The 14,133-nt window shown below is 37.1% G+C and overlaps 1 protein-coding gene across 1 annotated transcript in view; it reads right to left on the bottom strand.

Annotated features, from left to right (window-relative positions):
* The window catches only part of LOC150109954 (protein NipSnap-like), a 162,882-nt gene extending 149,242 nt beyond the window's left edge, over window positions 1-13,640 (bottom strand). The window contains exon 1 of the mRNA XM_090416040.1: window positions 13,483-13,640. Coding sequence (XP_090272166.1) covers window positions 13,483-13,604 — 122 coding nt within the window. The 5' untranslated portion in view covers window positions 13,605-13,640. The remainder of the gene's footprint in view (window positions 1-13,482) is intronic.
* Between the last annotated feature and the right edge of the window lie 493 nt (window positions 13,641-14,133).

The following is a 14,133-nucleotide window of genomic DNA, read 5'->3' as shown; positions in this document are numbered from 1 at the left end:
GGCAAAATATTCTGTAGACTATTGAAAAAGCTTAGAAATAGAGGAAAGAATACTCGAAAAGGAATTAGAGATGATAAACAGGAAATGAAAACTACAGATGTTCTAGATGTCTGGAGTAATTACTTTGAAGGAATGCTAAATGAAACGAGAAGTGTCAGCGTGGTGGTAGAAAACTCCCAACAAGAATTCACTCAGGAATATAATAAGTCATCAAAAACCTGAAATTGACCAGAAATGCTCAAAATTTATTATTATTATTATTATTCAGGCCTCCATGGAGTCAAAAGACTCATCGTGGGAGGTTCCTTCCTCTTCCTAAGAACATAAAGTCTGTCAAGACTCATCGAGGGGAGGTTCCCCCCTAAGAAACACAAAGCCTAATTAAAATTAAACTCATTGACCGTTCTCGCTCTCACCACTCCATCAGGCAATGCATTCCACGGTTCAACCACCCTCCACGCAAAGAAACCACTCCTCACTCTCTTGCTCACAGTTTCCTTTCGTAACTTCCAGGGATGGCCTCTTGTCATCACTCCTTCCTGCTGTTCAACCAAGCGAAAGAACTCCCCAGTGTCAACCCTGTAACCACCTCTCAACAGTTTAAAAGTCTCAATCATATCACCTCTCCTTCTTCTATCCACCAAACTCTGCAGTCCACATTCCCTCAGCCGATCCTCATAACTATCCTTGTACAGTCCTGAAACCATCTTTGTCATCTGTCTTTGTATCCTTTCCACAGTTAATTTATCCCCTTCAAATCCTGGGGACCAAATCTGAGAACAATAGTCCAAGTGTGGTCTGATCAGAGACTTATACAACGGAATGATAACCCTCTTATCTCTGCAGGTCAGTGTCCTTCTCATAATTGCAGCAATCCTCTGTGTTACCTTCACCACCTTTGCAATATGTGCCCTAAACTTCAGGTTTCTATCAATCATCAACCCCAGATCTCTTGTCTTCCCTACTTCCTCCAGAATAAAAAGTTTTATAGTGGCTGCTTTTGCATAATTCAGAAGACCTGGTCAGAGGGTCGAATTCCAGATAACTGGAACAGAATTCTCATAGCACCCGTCCATAAAAAAAATAAATAAAATAAAAAAACTGAATGTGAGAATTACAGAGGCATTTGTCTACTGAGTATTCCTAGTAATATTTAAGCAGGTATACTTGAGAAATGGATAAGAAAAATTGTGGAAGGAAAGTCTAGTGAAAAACAAGCTGGATTCAGTACAAATAGCAGCTGTCAGGACCAGATTTTCGCTTTAAGACAAATTGTTGAGAAATCTTGGGCATATAACAAGGATTTGTATTTGAGTTTTGTAGCTCTGGAAAAGGCATATGACAAAGTGCCAAAAGGAAAGCTCTTCAAAATGTTACAGTTATATGGTGTAAATGGGACATTATATCGAGCAATACATAGTCTCTATTTAAGCTATAAGTCAGCAGTTAGAATTGAAGGAAGTATAAGAAAATGATTTAATGTTAAATTAGATGTGTGATAAGGATGCACATTACCTGCACTGTTATTCATTGTTTGTATGGATGCATTATGAAGGAAAGTAGTATTAAATTGCATAAACTATAGAATATGAGATTAGAATATAAACTCTTGACTTGGATGAGGGGATGGCTGATGGAGAGATATCAAAAAGTTGTATATAGTGGGTGTAAATCTGCCAGATTTAAGGTGACTAATAGTGTACCTAAGAATTCAGTCCTTGGGCCATTATTGTTCAATGTATACATTAATGACATCAGGCAGGGTCTAACATCAGATGTGCAACTGTTTGCCGATGATGCAAAGATAGGCAGGACAATCAGGGATGCTACTGATTTTCAAGCACTTACAAATGATTTTAATAGGCTAGAAAATGGTTGTCAGTTTAATGTTAGTAAGTATAAAGTTATGCACTTTAGAGTGATTAGATTTCCAGTAGCATATTATATTAGTGGGTTATGTTACAAGAAACTGAGGAGGCAAGGGATCTTGGCATATTGGTGGATAGGAATGTGAAGTTCAAAGGTCACAGCAAAAGTTGCAAATACAACTCAGAGGATAACCTGGACATGCAAGGACAAGGAAGTCATTTTGCCTCTTTATAAGGCTTTTATAAGACTACACCTGGATTTTTGTGTGCAGATTTGGTCTCCTGGATTCCATGGAAAAGGATAAAGAAGCTATGGAAAGAAGAGTTATAAAGATTATATCCGGATTATGGGATTTAGATTATGAGGACAGATTGCAAGTATGTGGATTACAGAACTTTTGAACGGGTGTATAGGATATCGTCTTTTCATTTTTAGCCTCCCTCGATGAGTCTTTGACTCCCTGGAATTCTCAGATAATAATAATAATAATAATAAAATGTGATATCAAGATGGGCAATGTTAATCTTAGCTCTTTACTTTATGCAGATGATGTTATTTATACTTCTGAATAAATCCAGTAGAAGTCTGAAAACTGAATAAATATTGTAATACATTTGGTGTGAAAATGAGTAATAAAAAGACAACGAAAATAGGCAGAAACAATGAAAACATCAGGTGTATTCTGAATGGTGAACCTATAGAATGAATAAAACATTACAGCAATTTAGGTACAATGATTAGTAAAGATGGTAAATATGGAAACAGACAGCAGAATTAGTATAGCTGGTATGGTACAAAGTCAGCTGAATATATTTAAATGAAACAAGAAAGAAATGGGTGAAAACACTAAATTAGCTGTATATAAACAGTATTCAAACCAATTTTAACTCTTATAGATCTGAGAGCTGGGTTAGAAATTATTATTATTAGTATTCGTGACACCTCCAAGGAGTCCGAAGACTCATCGCAGGAGGACACCTACTATTATACAACTTAATAAAACAGTTAATCAAAAGACTGGAGATATGATATGAACTTCGGATATGATAGTATGAGAAAAATTAGTGGGGTAAACAGATATAATCAGTGGCTGTATTACATTAAAAATGAGAATTTTGAGAATTTTAGGAAAGAACTTGTCACTGTTAGCATTCAGGAATGTGTTAGCAGAACTAATCCCAGGTGGTATGGTTGCTTCCACAGAATGACACAGGAAAGATTACCAAAACCAATGTTCTTTGATAGGCTTGGCAGCTAAAACACCTTGATGACATATACTTGCAAAGTGATCATTCAGTAACTGAACTATTTCTTCTGCTTCTGTCGCTTTCCTAACATCAGCATTGGGTAAAGTTATCTTTTCTTTCCCTTACATGCTACATATAAAAAAAAATAACTCTTTTGGATTTACTGTGCTTGCTTAGCTCATATTCTCTTGAAATCTGATTTAGCACCTTTCTTGCTTGTACTTTATATTCTCATGAGCATACTTATCACCATGTTGATTATATTTTTTCCACAATGCTTTCTTTTTTTATGTATATTATTTCTGGGAAAACTCCCATGTTACTCCTCTTAACAAACTATTATATTTACGACTATTTTGCCTGCTTCTGTTTAGGAGTGCCCCTGTTTAAATGTCACTGGCTTTTTTACTCACGGATTCTTAGGGCATTGTAGATGTATATTTACCAATAAATATATGTAGCATAAAGGAAGAGAAATTTACACATACCTTTTTCTGAGTGTTATGGCTTTTCTTCTTTCTGCGATGTCCAAACTACTGTGTGTGTGTGGGGGGGGGGGGGGTAGGCTATGTGGGAGAATTAAATAGAAATTGAAAAAAAACCTGGTTTTTCGAATAAAAAAGATACATATATATTTTATTATTTGGGATGGGTGAAACATTTTTTTTTATATTTATATAGGGTGGGAAAGGGTGAAGGGGTTGAAAACAGCAACTGATTTTTAGAGGGGGGGAGAAGGGGATCGACTTGGTGCGGTCCGTTTCAACTATGCTTGGTCGTCGTCTGATGGTCGCTTCCTCCATGTGTTCAGACGATGACCAAGCATAGTCGAAAGGGCCCACACCCCGTCAACCCCCCCTCAAATAAATAAGCCATTTTCATATGCCCACAATTCCAGCCTATTCAATGACTCAGCAATTACTGCATATCAGCAGGACTCCTGATTATCTCACATATCCATCTTTGCATCATCAGCATGAAGTCTCACATCAACTCCTTCTCAATGTCATTAATGTACAGATCGAAGAACAATGAACTAAGGACTGATCCTTGAGGCACACCACTGGGTATCTAGAATTCTTAGAACAGGAAAGATTCTACAGGAATGGAAAGAATGTATGGTAATTCCATTGCACAAGGGTGGTCCAAAGACCAATGCAACCAACTATCGACCAAATAGTATCTGAGGACTGGTGGTGAAGAGTTTGGAAAAATTGGTTAGGGCGATTTCAGAAAAGGATTAGCAGTGAATCTCTACTTCGTAATGAGCAACATGGGTTTATAAAGGAAAGGTCATGTTTTAGCAACTTGCTCATATTCTATAACAATGTTAGCATTGAACTAGACAAGGGGAATGGATACACTGTGATACTTTTGGATTCTGCTAAAGCTTTTGACAAAATGCAGCATGGTAGACTGTTGCATAAATTGGAGAATATGGGTTTGGGTTAAAGAATATTAGCATGGATAAGAGGATGACTGACTGACAGATACCAAAAAGTAGTCTATGGAGGAAGTGATTCTGCAAAATTTAATTCATCAAAATTCACTTGATGCCTCATCAACATCAGCCTACGTCTCATTCTATAATGACTTTGTCAAACAGGAAGCAGAGGAAGAGGGGCCTATGCAGCTATGCAGGCCCTCTATAAAAAGAATGGAGGACAATGTGTCAAGATCATTCTTGATGGTGCTTCCCCTCCACCTCTAGCAGACTAACATGATGATTTTGTTAAATTCTGGAGTACAGTCTTTTCTGCTCCACCTCCACACCTCCTGATGATGACCAACCTATGTTATTGAGATCCATTCCTGCCCTTCAAATATACCAGTCTGTCTCCATCCAGGAGATCAAAGCAGCTCTTCCATCCAATTTCTCTGCCTCCAGACCTGATGGCTTTCCTGCGGCTAGGCTTTGGAAAGTGCTGTTGAAGATTCTTTAAGACTTATTGGACCAGTAAAGCAATACCACTAAACCTACGTGCTTTAAGAACTATCTTCATTCTGAAGAAAGAAACTTCAAGATGTGCATCAGACTTTGGACCTATTACCATCCCCTGTGATACTTAGACTATCATAAAATCTTAGTTAAACGACTTCAGCAACATATACAGCATGATTATAGACAGAGGGCTTTTGTCCATTTGGACAGCTGTGCCAAGAATATATATATCTTCTTTCTTCTCTTCTCTACTTTTTTCCCGAAGCCACCTTAAGCCTCTACATAAATGGCATCGCTGGACCTCCAAAAGGCCTTTGATGGCATCTCCCTTCTCTCCTTCGAGCGCTGTCTATTGCTGGATGTCCAGAACCCTTTCTTTCCTACGTTATGGAGCTATACTTGGGTAGCTCCATCACAATCACTACAGAGTCCCATGCGACTTCTATTCCCAGTGTGATCCTCTATCTCCTCTTTTCATTTAACTGCATCATAGATGAGTTTCTTCACTCTCTTCCTAGCCATATAGGCTACTCTATAGGTGCTTCTTCCTTTAATGCTATGGCCTTTGCAGACGATCTTATTCTCGTAGCCTCTACTAAAGTAGGCTTGAAGGAACTCCTTAACCGGACAGTTGACTTTTTCTCTATTCGAGGCCTTTCTATTAATGTAGAGAAGTCCTGCTCTTTAGCTCTTGTCCCCTCTGGTCGCATGACAAGAAGCTTAAGGTGAGACTATAGAGTTTTCCCCTGCATGGGAGGCCGTTGCATGCTTTGATCATCCAGGAAGTGGGGAGATACCTCGGTATACATGTTCACCCCCAAAGAGAAGGTCTTCTGTTTCTTCTATCCTAGAATCTGGGATCACTTCTTGAGGAAAGCTGCTCTCAAGCCCCAGCAAAGACGGTTTTTCCTTTCTCACTATCTCCTACCTCACTTTTACCACAAGTTGGTGTATGGTAGGACATATATCTCGGTACTGTCCCAAATGGACAGGGCTATCCATTCAGCCATGAGATCATGTTCTTCCCCTATCTGCAGAGAGGCTTTCTATAGCCCATTAATACAAGAAGACTTTAATCGGGCTAAAGGCTGGTCCCATTATCAAGGTATCTTAATTGAGTCAGCACCCACAGAACACAAGAGATGGGTATCTCTGCTGCACTGTTCTGTAGATGGTGCTCCTTCAAAAGAGTCATATCTGGTGCCTCCCCGGCATGATTGGGTAAGGGATGGCACCCGACTCCTCCCTGGGTTCGAGTATATTGACCTTATCAGGCCGAGGATCAATGCCCTGCCCACTCGAGCCCACACAGCTTGATGGGATAGTGATGACTCAAACTGTAGGGCTGGCTGCCACTAAAGTGAGACATTGTCTCATATAGCCCAGTGTTGCTTCCACACCCATTGGGGGGATACGTGTGCGGAGGCATGATGCCACGGTCTCCATTCTGAACAATGATTTTAAAAACAAAGGTTGGGAGACCGTGGTGAAACAACATTATAGGACCTCCGTGGGTTTGCGTAGGCCAGACTTAGTGATTAAAAGAGATGGCGACATTTGGGTAGTTGATGCCCAGGTTGTGGGAACAGGGCACCCACTAGCTTATAGCCATAATAATAAAGTAAACTATTATAAGAATAACCAAGATCTAGTTAGTAAGATATGGGATAAGCATGGGCAACTCCAAGGTTTACCAGCACCACCATCTCTTTACATGGTGTATGAAGCCAGATAGCTATAAGTATTTAAAACAGCTTAGGCTTATGCAAAAGGATATAAAAGTTCTCTCCTTGAGGGCACATTGGTGGCATGGCGTTGCCACCAGAGAATGACTACAATGATAACCAGCACAGGCATAGGGTAAAACACTTGTAAAGGCTTAGGCCTATATCAAGTCTGGACGAGATGTAAGGGTAGTACTGCCCATAACCAGTACAAAGATTAAAAAAAACCAAAAAAACAGTGATATACCATAAGGATCAGTGCTTTGTCCACTGTTATTCAATCTGTACATTAATGATGATAGGAAGGATTTGACAAGCGACATACAGCTATTTGCTGATGATGCAAAGATAGGTAGGGTAATCAGGAATGCTGCTGATATGCAGTACTTGCAGAATGATTTGAATAGGCTGGAATTGAAGTTCAGTGGCCATGTAGCAATGATTGCAATACAACTCAAAAGATAATTGCAATGTTGAAAAGAATATTTACATGTAAAGATAAGGATGTCATTTTGCCTCTTTACAAGGCCTTGATAAGACCTCACTTGGACTACTGTGTGCAGGTCTGGTCTCCTGGTTTCCATTGTGATTCTGATATAGTGGAGAGAGTGCAAATGAGAGTGGACTTAAAAATGATATCAGGATTGTGTAAACAGATTATGAAGACAGATTGAGAATTTGTAGACTGCAGACAATAGCAAACAGGAGAAAGAGGGATCATATTATTGAGACTTACAAACTTTTGAAAGGATCATACAGGATTTCGGTTGATGGAATTTTTCATTTTATGGAAGGTGGGGAAAGGACAAAAGATTATCCTTGGCAGCTGAGAATGAATGTCGCTAAGAAAGGGGGAGGGGATGAGGTCTAGATTTTTCTCTCATAAGGTGGTGCATGACTGGAATGGATTGCTACTGGTTATTATGAGTTCAAGCAGTGTGATTCAAGAATAAGTATGATAGCTGGTGCGTGTAGTATGTGGCCTCCCTTGATGAGTCCCTGACTCCCTGGAGGTCTCTCTTAATAATAACATTCTCAATTTATGCAACAGTATTCCATGCTGTATTCTGTCAAAGGACTTAGCAAAATTCAAAATTATCTAATAAAAAATAATATAACTCAGTGGTAATATTATTATAGAATGTGAGCAAGTTGCTTGAATATGGCCTTCCCTTAGTAAAAGTTGGAAAAGTAAATTTTCTGAAATTAAACTTAGTAAATTTTGGAAAAGTAGGTTTTAGGGCTTGCAATCAGAAATGGGTTGAAAGAGAGTCTACTTTGTAATGAACAGTATAGTCTCTGTCAACCCACTTCTGAATTCAAGCCGTAACTAATTTTCAAAATCTTCATCACCATTCTTGAGATAATGATTGGTTGTTAGTTGGATATATTCGTCTTTGCACCACACTTGGGCAATGGGATTACCATACATTCTTTCAACTCCTGCAGAATCTTCCCTGTTTGGAAACTCAAATTATATAGCCCGGTCAAGGGAATAGCCCATTCAACTGAACACTCTTTTAACATCTGTGCTGATATCCCATCAGTTCCTATTGCAGAATTCTTATTCAGTTTGTGCAACAGCTCTAGTACTTTGTCCTCATCCACATGAGTTTCCTCATATGGTGAAGAGCTAGAGGAGAGTTCAATGTTGCATATACCAGGTTAATATGCTTCTAGCAAAATGGCTGCTCATTAGTCAAACAATCACTTCTGCATCAGTCACCCACATACCATCTGCATTCAATAGTTATTGTTTCAACTTAATTCTTTCTTTTACTTGCAAAATAATAATAGAATTCTCGGTTGTCTTTAGCTTGCAGTTTCTTTTCATACTTAGCCTTAGACTTTCTGTACAACACTTGTGACTCTTCTGTTCTGCTGCTTATAATTATTGTAACTGACATCATCCTTTTTCTTATGAATCTCTTGCTTAATTAGATTACACATCCATTTAACTCCTACTCTATTTATTCTTTAGACTCTAGGGACACTTTCTGATATTGCATCATTTAAGTATTTTTTTAAACACTTCCCCCCCACACACTGTTGTTATCCTTCCTGCCCAACAACTGATACATGGCAGAGAAAACAGCATACCCCCCCCCCCAAGGTGGTCATAATTTTCTAATTGCAGTTAAGTATGTGACCTTTTCTGAATGGAGCATTCATAAACTTAGCCACTTCCCCACATGATCGTTGTCACCAACCAGAAGTAGAATAGTTACATCTTTAACTGAAACCCCCCCCTCTGACACTATAATTAGATCTAACGAACACTCTTTGACCTTGAGTTCAATCTGTCATGTGCTGCTTGAGGAAGTTGTTTTGCAACAGTTAATAAATTTAGTCTTGATCTTCTCATGCGATTTCATAGCTACCCAATCAATATTCAGATAATTAAAGTTTTCCATTATGATTACTCTTTATGTACCCATCATATTTATTTGTTGATGCATTTCTTTGTCACTAGCAACTGATCCACCAGGTCTGTAACAACACACCACTGTGTATTTAATTTCAATCTTGTTAGACTCCACCTTACACCAGATGGCTTCAATGTCACTACCACATGAAATATTGTTACTGGTGTTGCAGTCATATATCTCAAATCTAACTGGATTCAAGACATTTGATATCATTAGTAGCATATCCCCTCCTCTCACATCCTGTCTATCCTTCCTAAAAATACTGTACTCTTTGCACTCGATACCAGTTAGCACATCTGCTTCTGATAGCCAAGTCTCACTAATGCCTATAACACGAGGTCCCAATATATTAAACAAGGCAACAAACTCTACTCCTTTGTTTCTGATACTCCTAGCATTCATGTACAGAAAATAATAAATTACCTAAATGCTCTTTTGCATACACTAGTCTGCAGTCTGTATGACACAGTTCAACAACTTGAGAATCTGTTATTATCTAATTTCTAACTTATGCAGACATTACTGCACATGCTTGATAGGTCTGAACCAGACAAACACATTATCATTCTCTCTTTATAATGATTTCAATAATAATAACTATTCCCATCATTACCACAGTTACACAGATTCACACAATTTCTTCCATTAGAATTCAGTTTCCCTGACTCTCTGTGTTGTCTTATATCAATTAATAATTTTTCAAGACTCCTGATACCAAATGCATTCAAGCGTAAGAAATCCCTCTTATGCAAATCCAATCTTATCTCAAACTCACTCCACAAATCCAAAAACTCACATCCATTCCTTCTACACAGCCTATGCATTGAATCATTTGCCATCAACGCTCTTCTTCTTAATTCATTTTTATCATATTGAGGTAACATACATACTATTTTCACTTTCTCACTCTTATCTCTTCCAACAACTCTTTCATGTCCTCTCTCATATTATGGTGATGGACATAAGTTAATACTTATGTTCATCAAAATCACTGCGCGCATCTAGAAACTGCACACCATTCGTCCTGCACAATCTTGTGATGGAAAATATGTGACTGTATGAGATTTTTGATACTTTTGTCACCTTTCTTTTTTCTTAGCTGAAACTCTTATGTTACAAGTACCTGTAGGCAGCACTTAATCATTGTGATAAGCAGTAAATATTTGTTTTCTAGTGCCGTACAAGTGCTTGTTAAAACACCATATTAAATTTACCAGTGATAACTGTCACCATAAGTTTCTGGGTTTTATCTTACCAGTCACATTGCACCAAACCGATTCATTTATTAGTATTCTGAAAATTAGTAAATGCGTTATTATTCCATTCTGAGAACTCATCTAAATTAATATACAAACTAGAAAGTAACACATGGAATTACTTCACCATTTTATATTAGTAGATTTATGGGAGAAAAGTCAAAAATAAAAACACATGAATAAATAAAAATAGTGATTAACAATTTAGGTTTAGATGCTAAACTTTAAAGTAGTAATTTTGACAAGTGTTTGCCAACAACAATCTGCAGTGCTGTTCTAGGGTTTGATGTTGTATAAGGGTTTGATGTTGTATAACTGGAAACTTTTAAAAATTCACCAAAAAAAAGTACAACATCTCTAGTTATCAACTTATTAAAGAAAATGTTCTATATATATCATTCACATAATAGATAGATGATAATCACCAACAAATCAACTACAGTCATAGATATATGCCAAACGTAAAGGAGGGTATGCGAGGATCAAGAATCTTAGATCTTCATTTCACGAAAGTGAAATGTGAGTGGAGTTTGGCATTTTCCTCCAGTCAGTGAGAGTGATCACTTGGGTTGTGGCTATCCACATGTAGACTTCTGTGAGAAAAGGATTCATGTAGAAGTACAAGGCTGGTGACTGTGACAACCTTAGGAGCTCTAGCAGGTAACAGGGAGTTGACTGGTAAGAAAATAAATGATGCCTGGGAACTGACAGAGAAATAATAGCAGCATCAATGTATGAATATATTCCAAAGGTCAAAATGCTGAATTTATAATCAGTTACGTAAAGAGTATAAAGAACAAACCAAGAGAGTGCCTTGGTTAGTAAGGAGAACAAAAGCACAGTATGAGCAGAAACTAGCAAATCATGCAGTGTAGAGGACATAGGAAAGGATAGCTTAATTATGAGCAGGAGATATTGGAGGAAATAAAAATAACCTTGATGTCAATAAGGTGATAGGATTTGATGACTTATCATCACGCATCTTAAGGGAATTGGGAGTAGCACTGCCATGCCTGTTTAATAAGTCTTAGAACAGCATATGTTCTGGGGGGGGGGTAACGAAGGTAAAATTGTTCTACTGGATAAAGGTCATGATAAAGCTGTGGCTACAAATTATAAGCCAATCTGTAAATTTGAAGTTGTGATGAAGGTACTAGTGAGATTGGTGAGAAGTAAGATACAGAAATGGGTTGATAACAGCAGTAGCCTATTTATTCGAATATAACTAGCACTTTTTTCCTCAAATTTAGAGTTGGTGTGAGATATATGCGGGGATTTTTCAGACGTTTTTCAGGAAAAAACTAAATTGATGTTTATAATTAAATCCAAATCCTCAGTATTCATTGTAATTTATAATTGCTCACATTATTTATAAAATGAATGCATTTAAATTTTATAATAATAATAATAATGAATCCATGGAGATACCCATAATAATAATAATAAATTTTAATTATCAACATTATTTAAGTGATCAGCAGCTCACCATCACGGTACATATATTTGAATCTTTTAGCGATAATGCATCTGTAATTAATTATTTCTGGTGAAATCATGTTCCAAGCTCTCCAAATCCAGATGCACAACAGTTCTCATGATGGTCTCTTAATCCACCTGAAGCAATTCAAGATCAAGTAGAAGTCAATGCTTTCACTCCCACATTTCCTCTACCGGTTGCACCCACCTCTATAAATATGACTGATGTGGTATTAACAAAAGATCACATGACTGAATAACATGTGATCTTGGCAAGCCAATTGTAGAGTTGAAATGCTGATTCTCTAGCTTAAAATGCCATAACAACATTCACTATCTATTTCTTAAAAGTTTCTAACTTTTTTTGTGTGCCAACTATATGCAGAACGTTTTCATTTCTTTTTTCATAAGGTAAAATCAGGGGTACGAGATATATATGAGGGCAAGTTATAATTGAGTAAATACAGTAGTTATCAGCATGGGTTTGTTAAAGGGAGATCATATTTTACTAACTTACTTATGTACTATAACTAGTTGACAAATGTCTTGGACAAGGAAGATGTATGTACAGTAGCATACTTAGATTTTGCAAACACTTTTGATAGACTGCCACATGACAAGCTTGTTAAATAAATTAAAATGGATGAGATTGGATAACAAGCTTCTGAGTTTGATCAGTGACAGGCTGTCATTAGGTATCAGAAAGCTGTATAATGTAGTGCAGTATTTTGAAAGAGGAAGGTCACTGGTGGTCTGCCACAGGAGTTAGTTTTGGGACCTCACCAAAAATTCTTCCTTCTTGTTCCTAATACTTCTGGCATTTGTATACATGAATTGCAGAAGCCGATTTGTCCCATCTCTATTTTGATGCCTTATACTAACTATCTCATTCTGATTCGATGCCTTATACTAACTATCTCATTCTGATTCGATGCCTTATACTAACTATCTCATATACAATTACCTTTCCCAGCTTCGCATTTTATTGAATTTAATTAACATTATTAAATACCCAAGTACATTTATTAAATACTTTAACTTAACGTTACTAACTTACAACTCCTTCCATTAAGTTCAGTGAATTTTAATTGTTACTTAAGGATATTACTACTATGTTCAAGGATTAGTAATATTTTTACTCTTCTTGAGAAAAATAAAAATTCTATTAACCAATATTAAAAGTTCAGTTTGTACTATGTAGTAGTTCAAAAGGCCACACAAGGTAGGATTTTTTTTATATATATATTTTTAATTTCAAGTTGAAATATGAAGCGTTGTAAAGGCAAGGAGTACCAGTGGGAGATAAAAAAACAAAAACTTCCTTATGTTCAAAAACGCAGTTCGAGAAACAATTCTTAAAGAATTTGCCTATTTAAGAGTCTTTGTACTTTCTATGCTACAATAAATAAAGAGTAGCGAAATATGATACCGACAAACCCGAAATTTCAAAAATGATAATAATAAATAAATGAAAATAAAATAAACTATTTAGACAACAACAACGTGACGATGATAATCCCACTTCATTTTCTATTTTACCTTGAAACTGCAGGATGAAAATATAAGGATTTTTGGAAGGACGAGCAGATAACTGCTTTCGTCAAGGATGCCATCTTCCCGTCCTTCCCAAGGGCTAATCTTGATTTGAAAAAAATAATCATAATTACTAATAACAAAATCTCTGACGATGTTATGTAATGAAATCAAATGGTTAATCATAAACTGACTAAAATCCCTGTTCAAAGTATGCGTGCAGTGGATATTTCTGCATAATTTGATAAATGTTTAAAGCAGGTATAAATTCTTTCCTTGTCTTTATATCAAGCGGAAATATGTAGTGTAGGATTTGCCCCGATAAGCGAGACAAACTACAAGCCAGGTCTGCAGATTTCTCATAAGTAAATGGATATTTATATGAATGCAGAAGATGTCAAAATCTTGCAGGGTGACTTGGGTAGATTGGAGTTCTGGTCTAAGGAGAATGGATGTCAATTTAATGTGACAAAATGTAAGGTTACGCATTTTGGAATGAAAAGATTAGCAGCAGTATACCACATTGGTGGAACTGTACTCCAGGAGATTGATGAGGCCAGGGACATGGTAGTGTTGGTGGATAGAGAGAGAGAGATGAAGTTTAGGGGGCACATTGCAAAAGTGGCTAAATCAGCTCATCAACTCACTTGGTTGTTG

This window comes from Typopeltis vanoorti, chromosome 1 (assembly GCF_054136105.1).
Source record: "Typopeltis vanoorti isolate ZY-2024b chromosome 1, IOZ_Tvanoo_1.0, whole genome shotgun sequence".
Lineage (NCBI taxonomy): Eukaryota > Metazoa > Arthropoda > Arachnida > Uropygi > Thelyphonidae > Typopeltis > Typopeltis vanoorti.
This window is presented reverse-complemented; position numbering and strand designations above follow the sequence as displayed.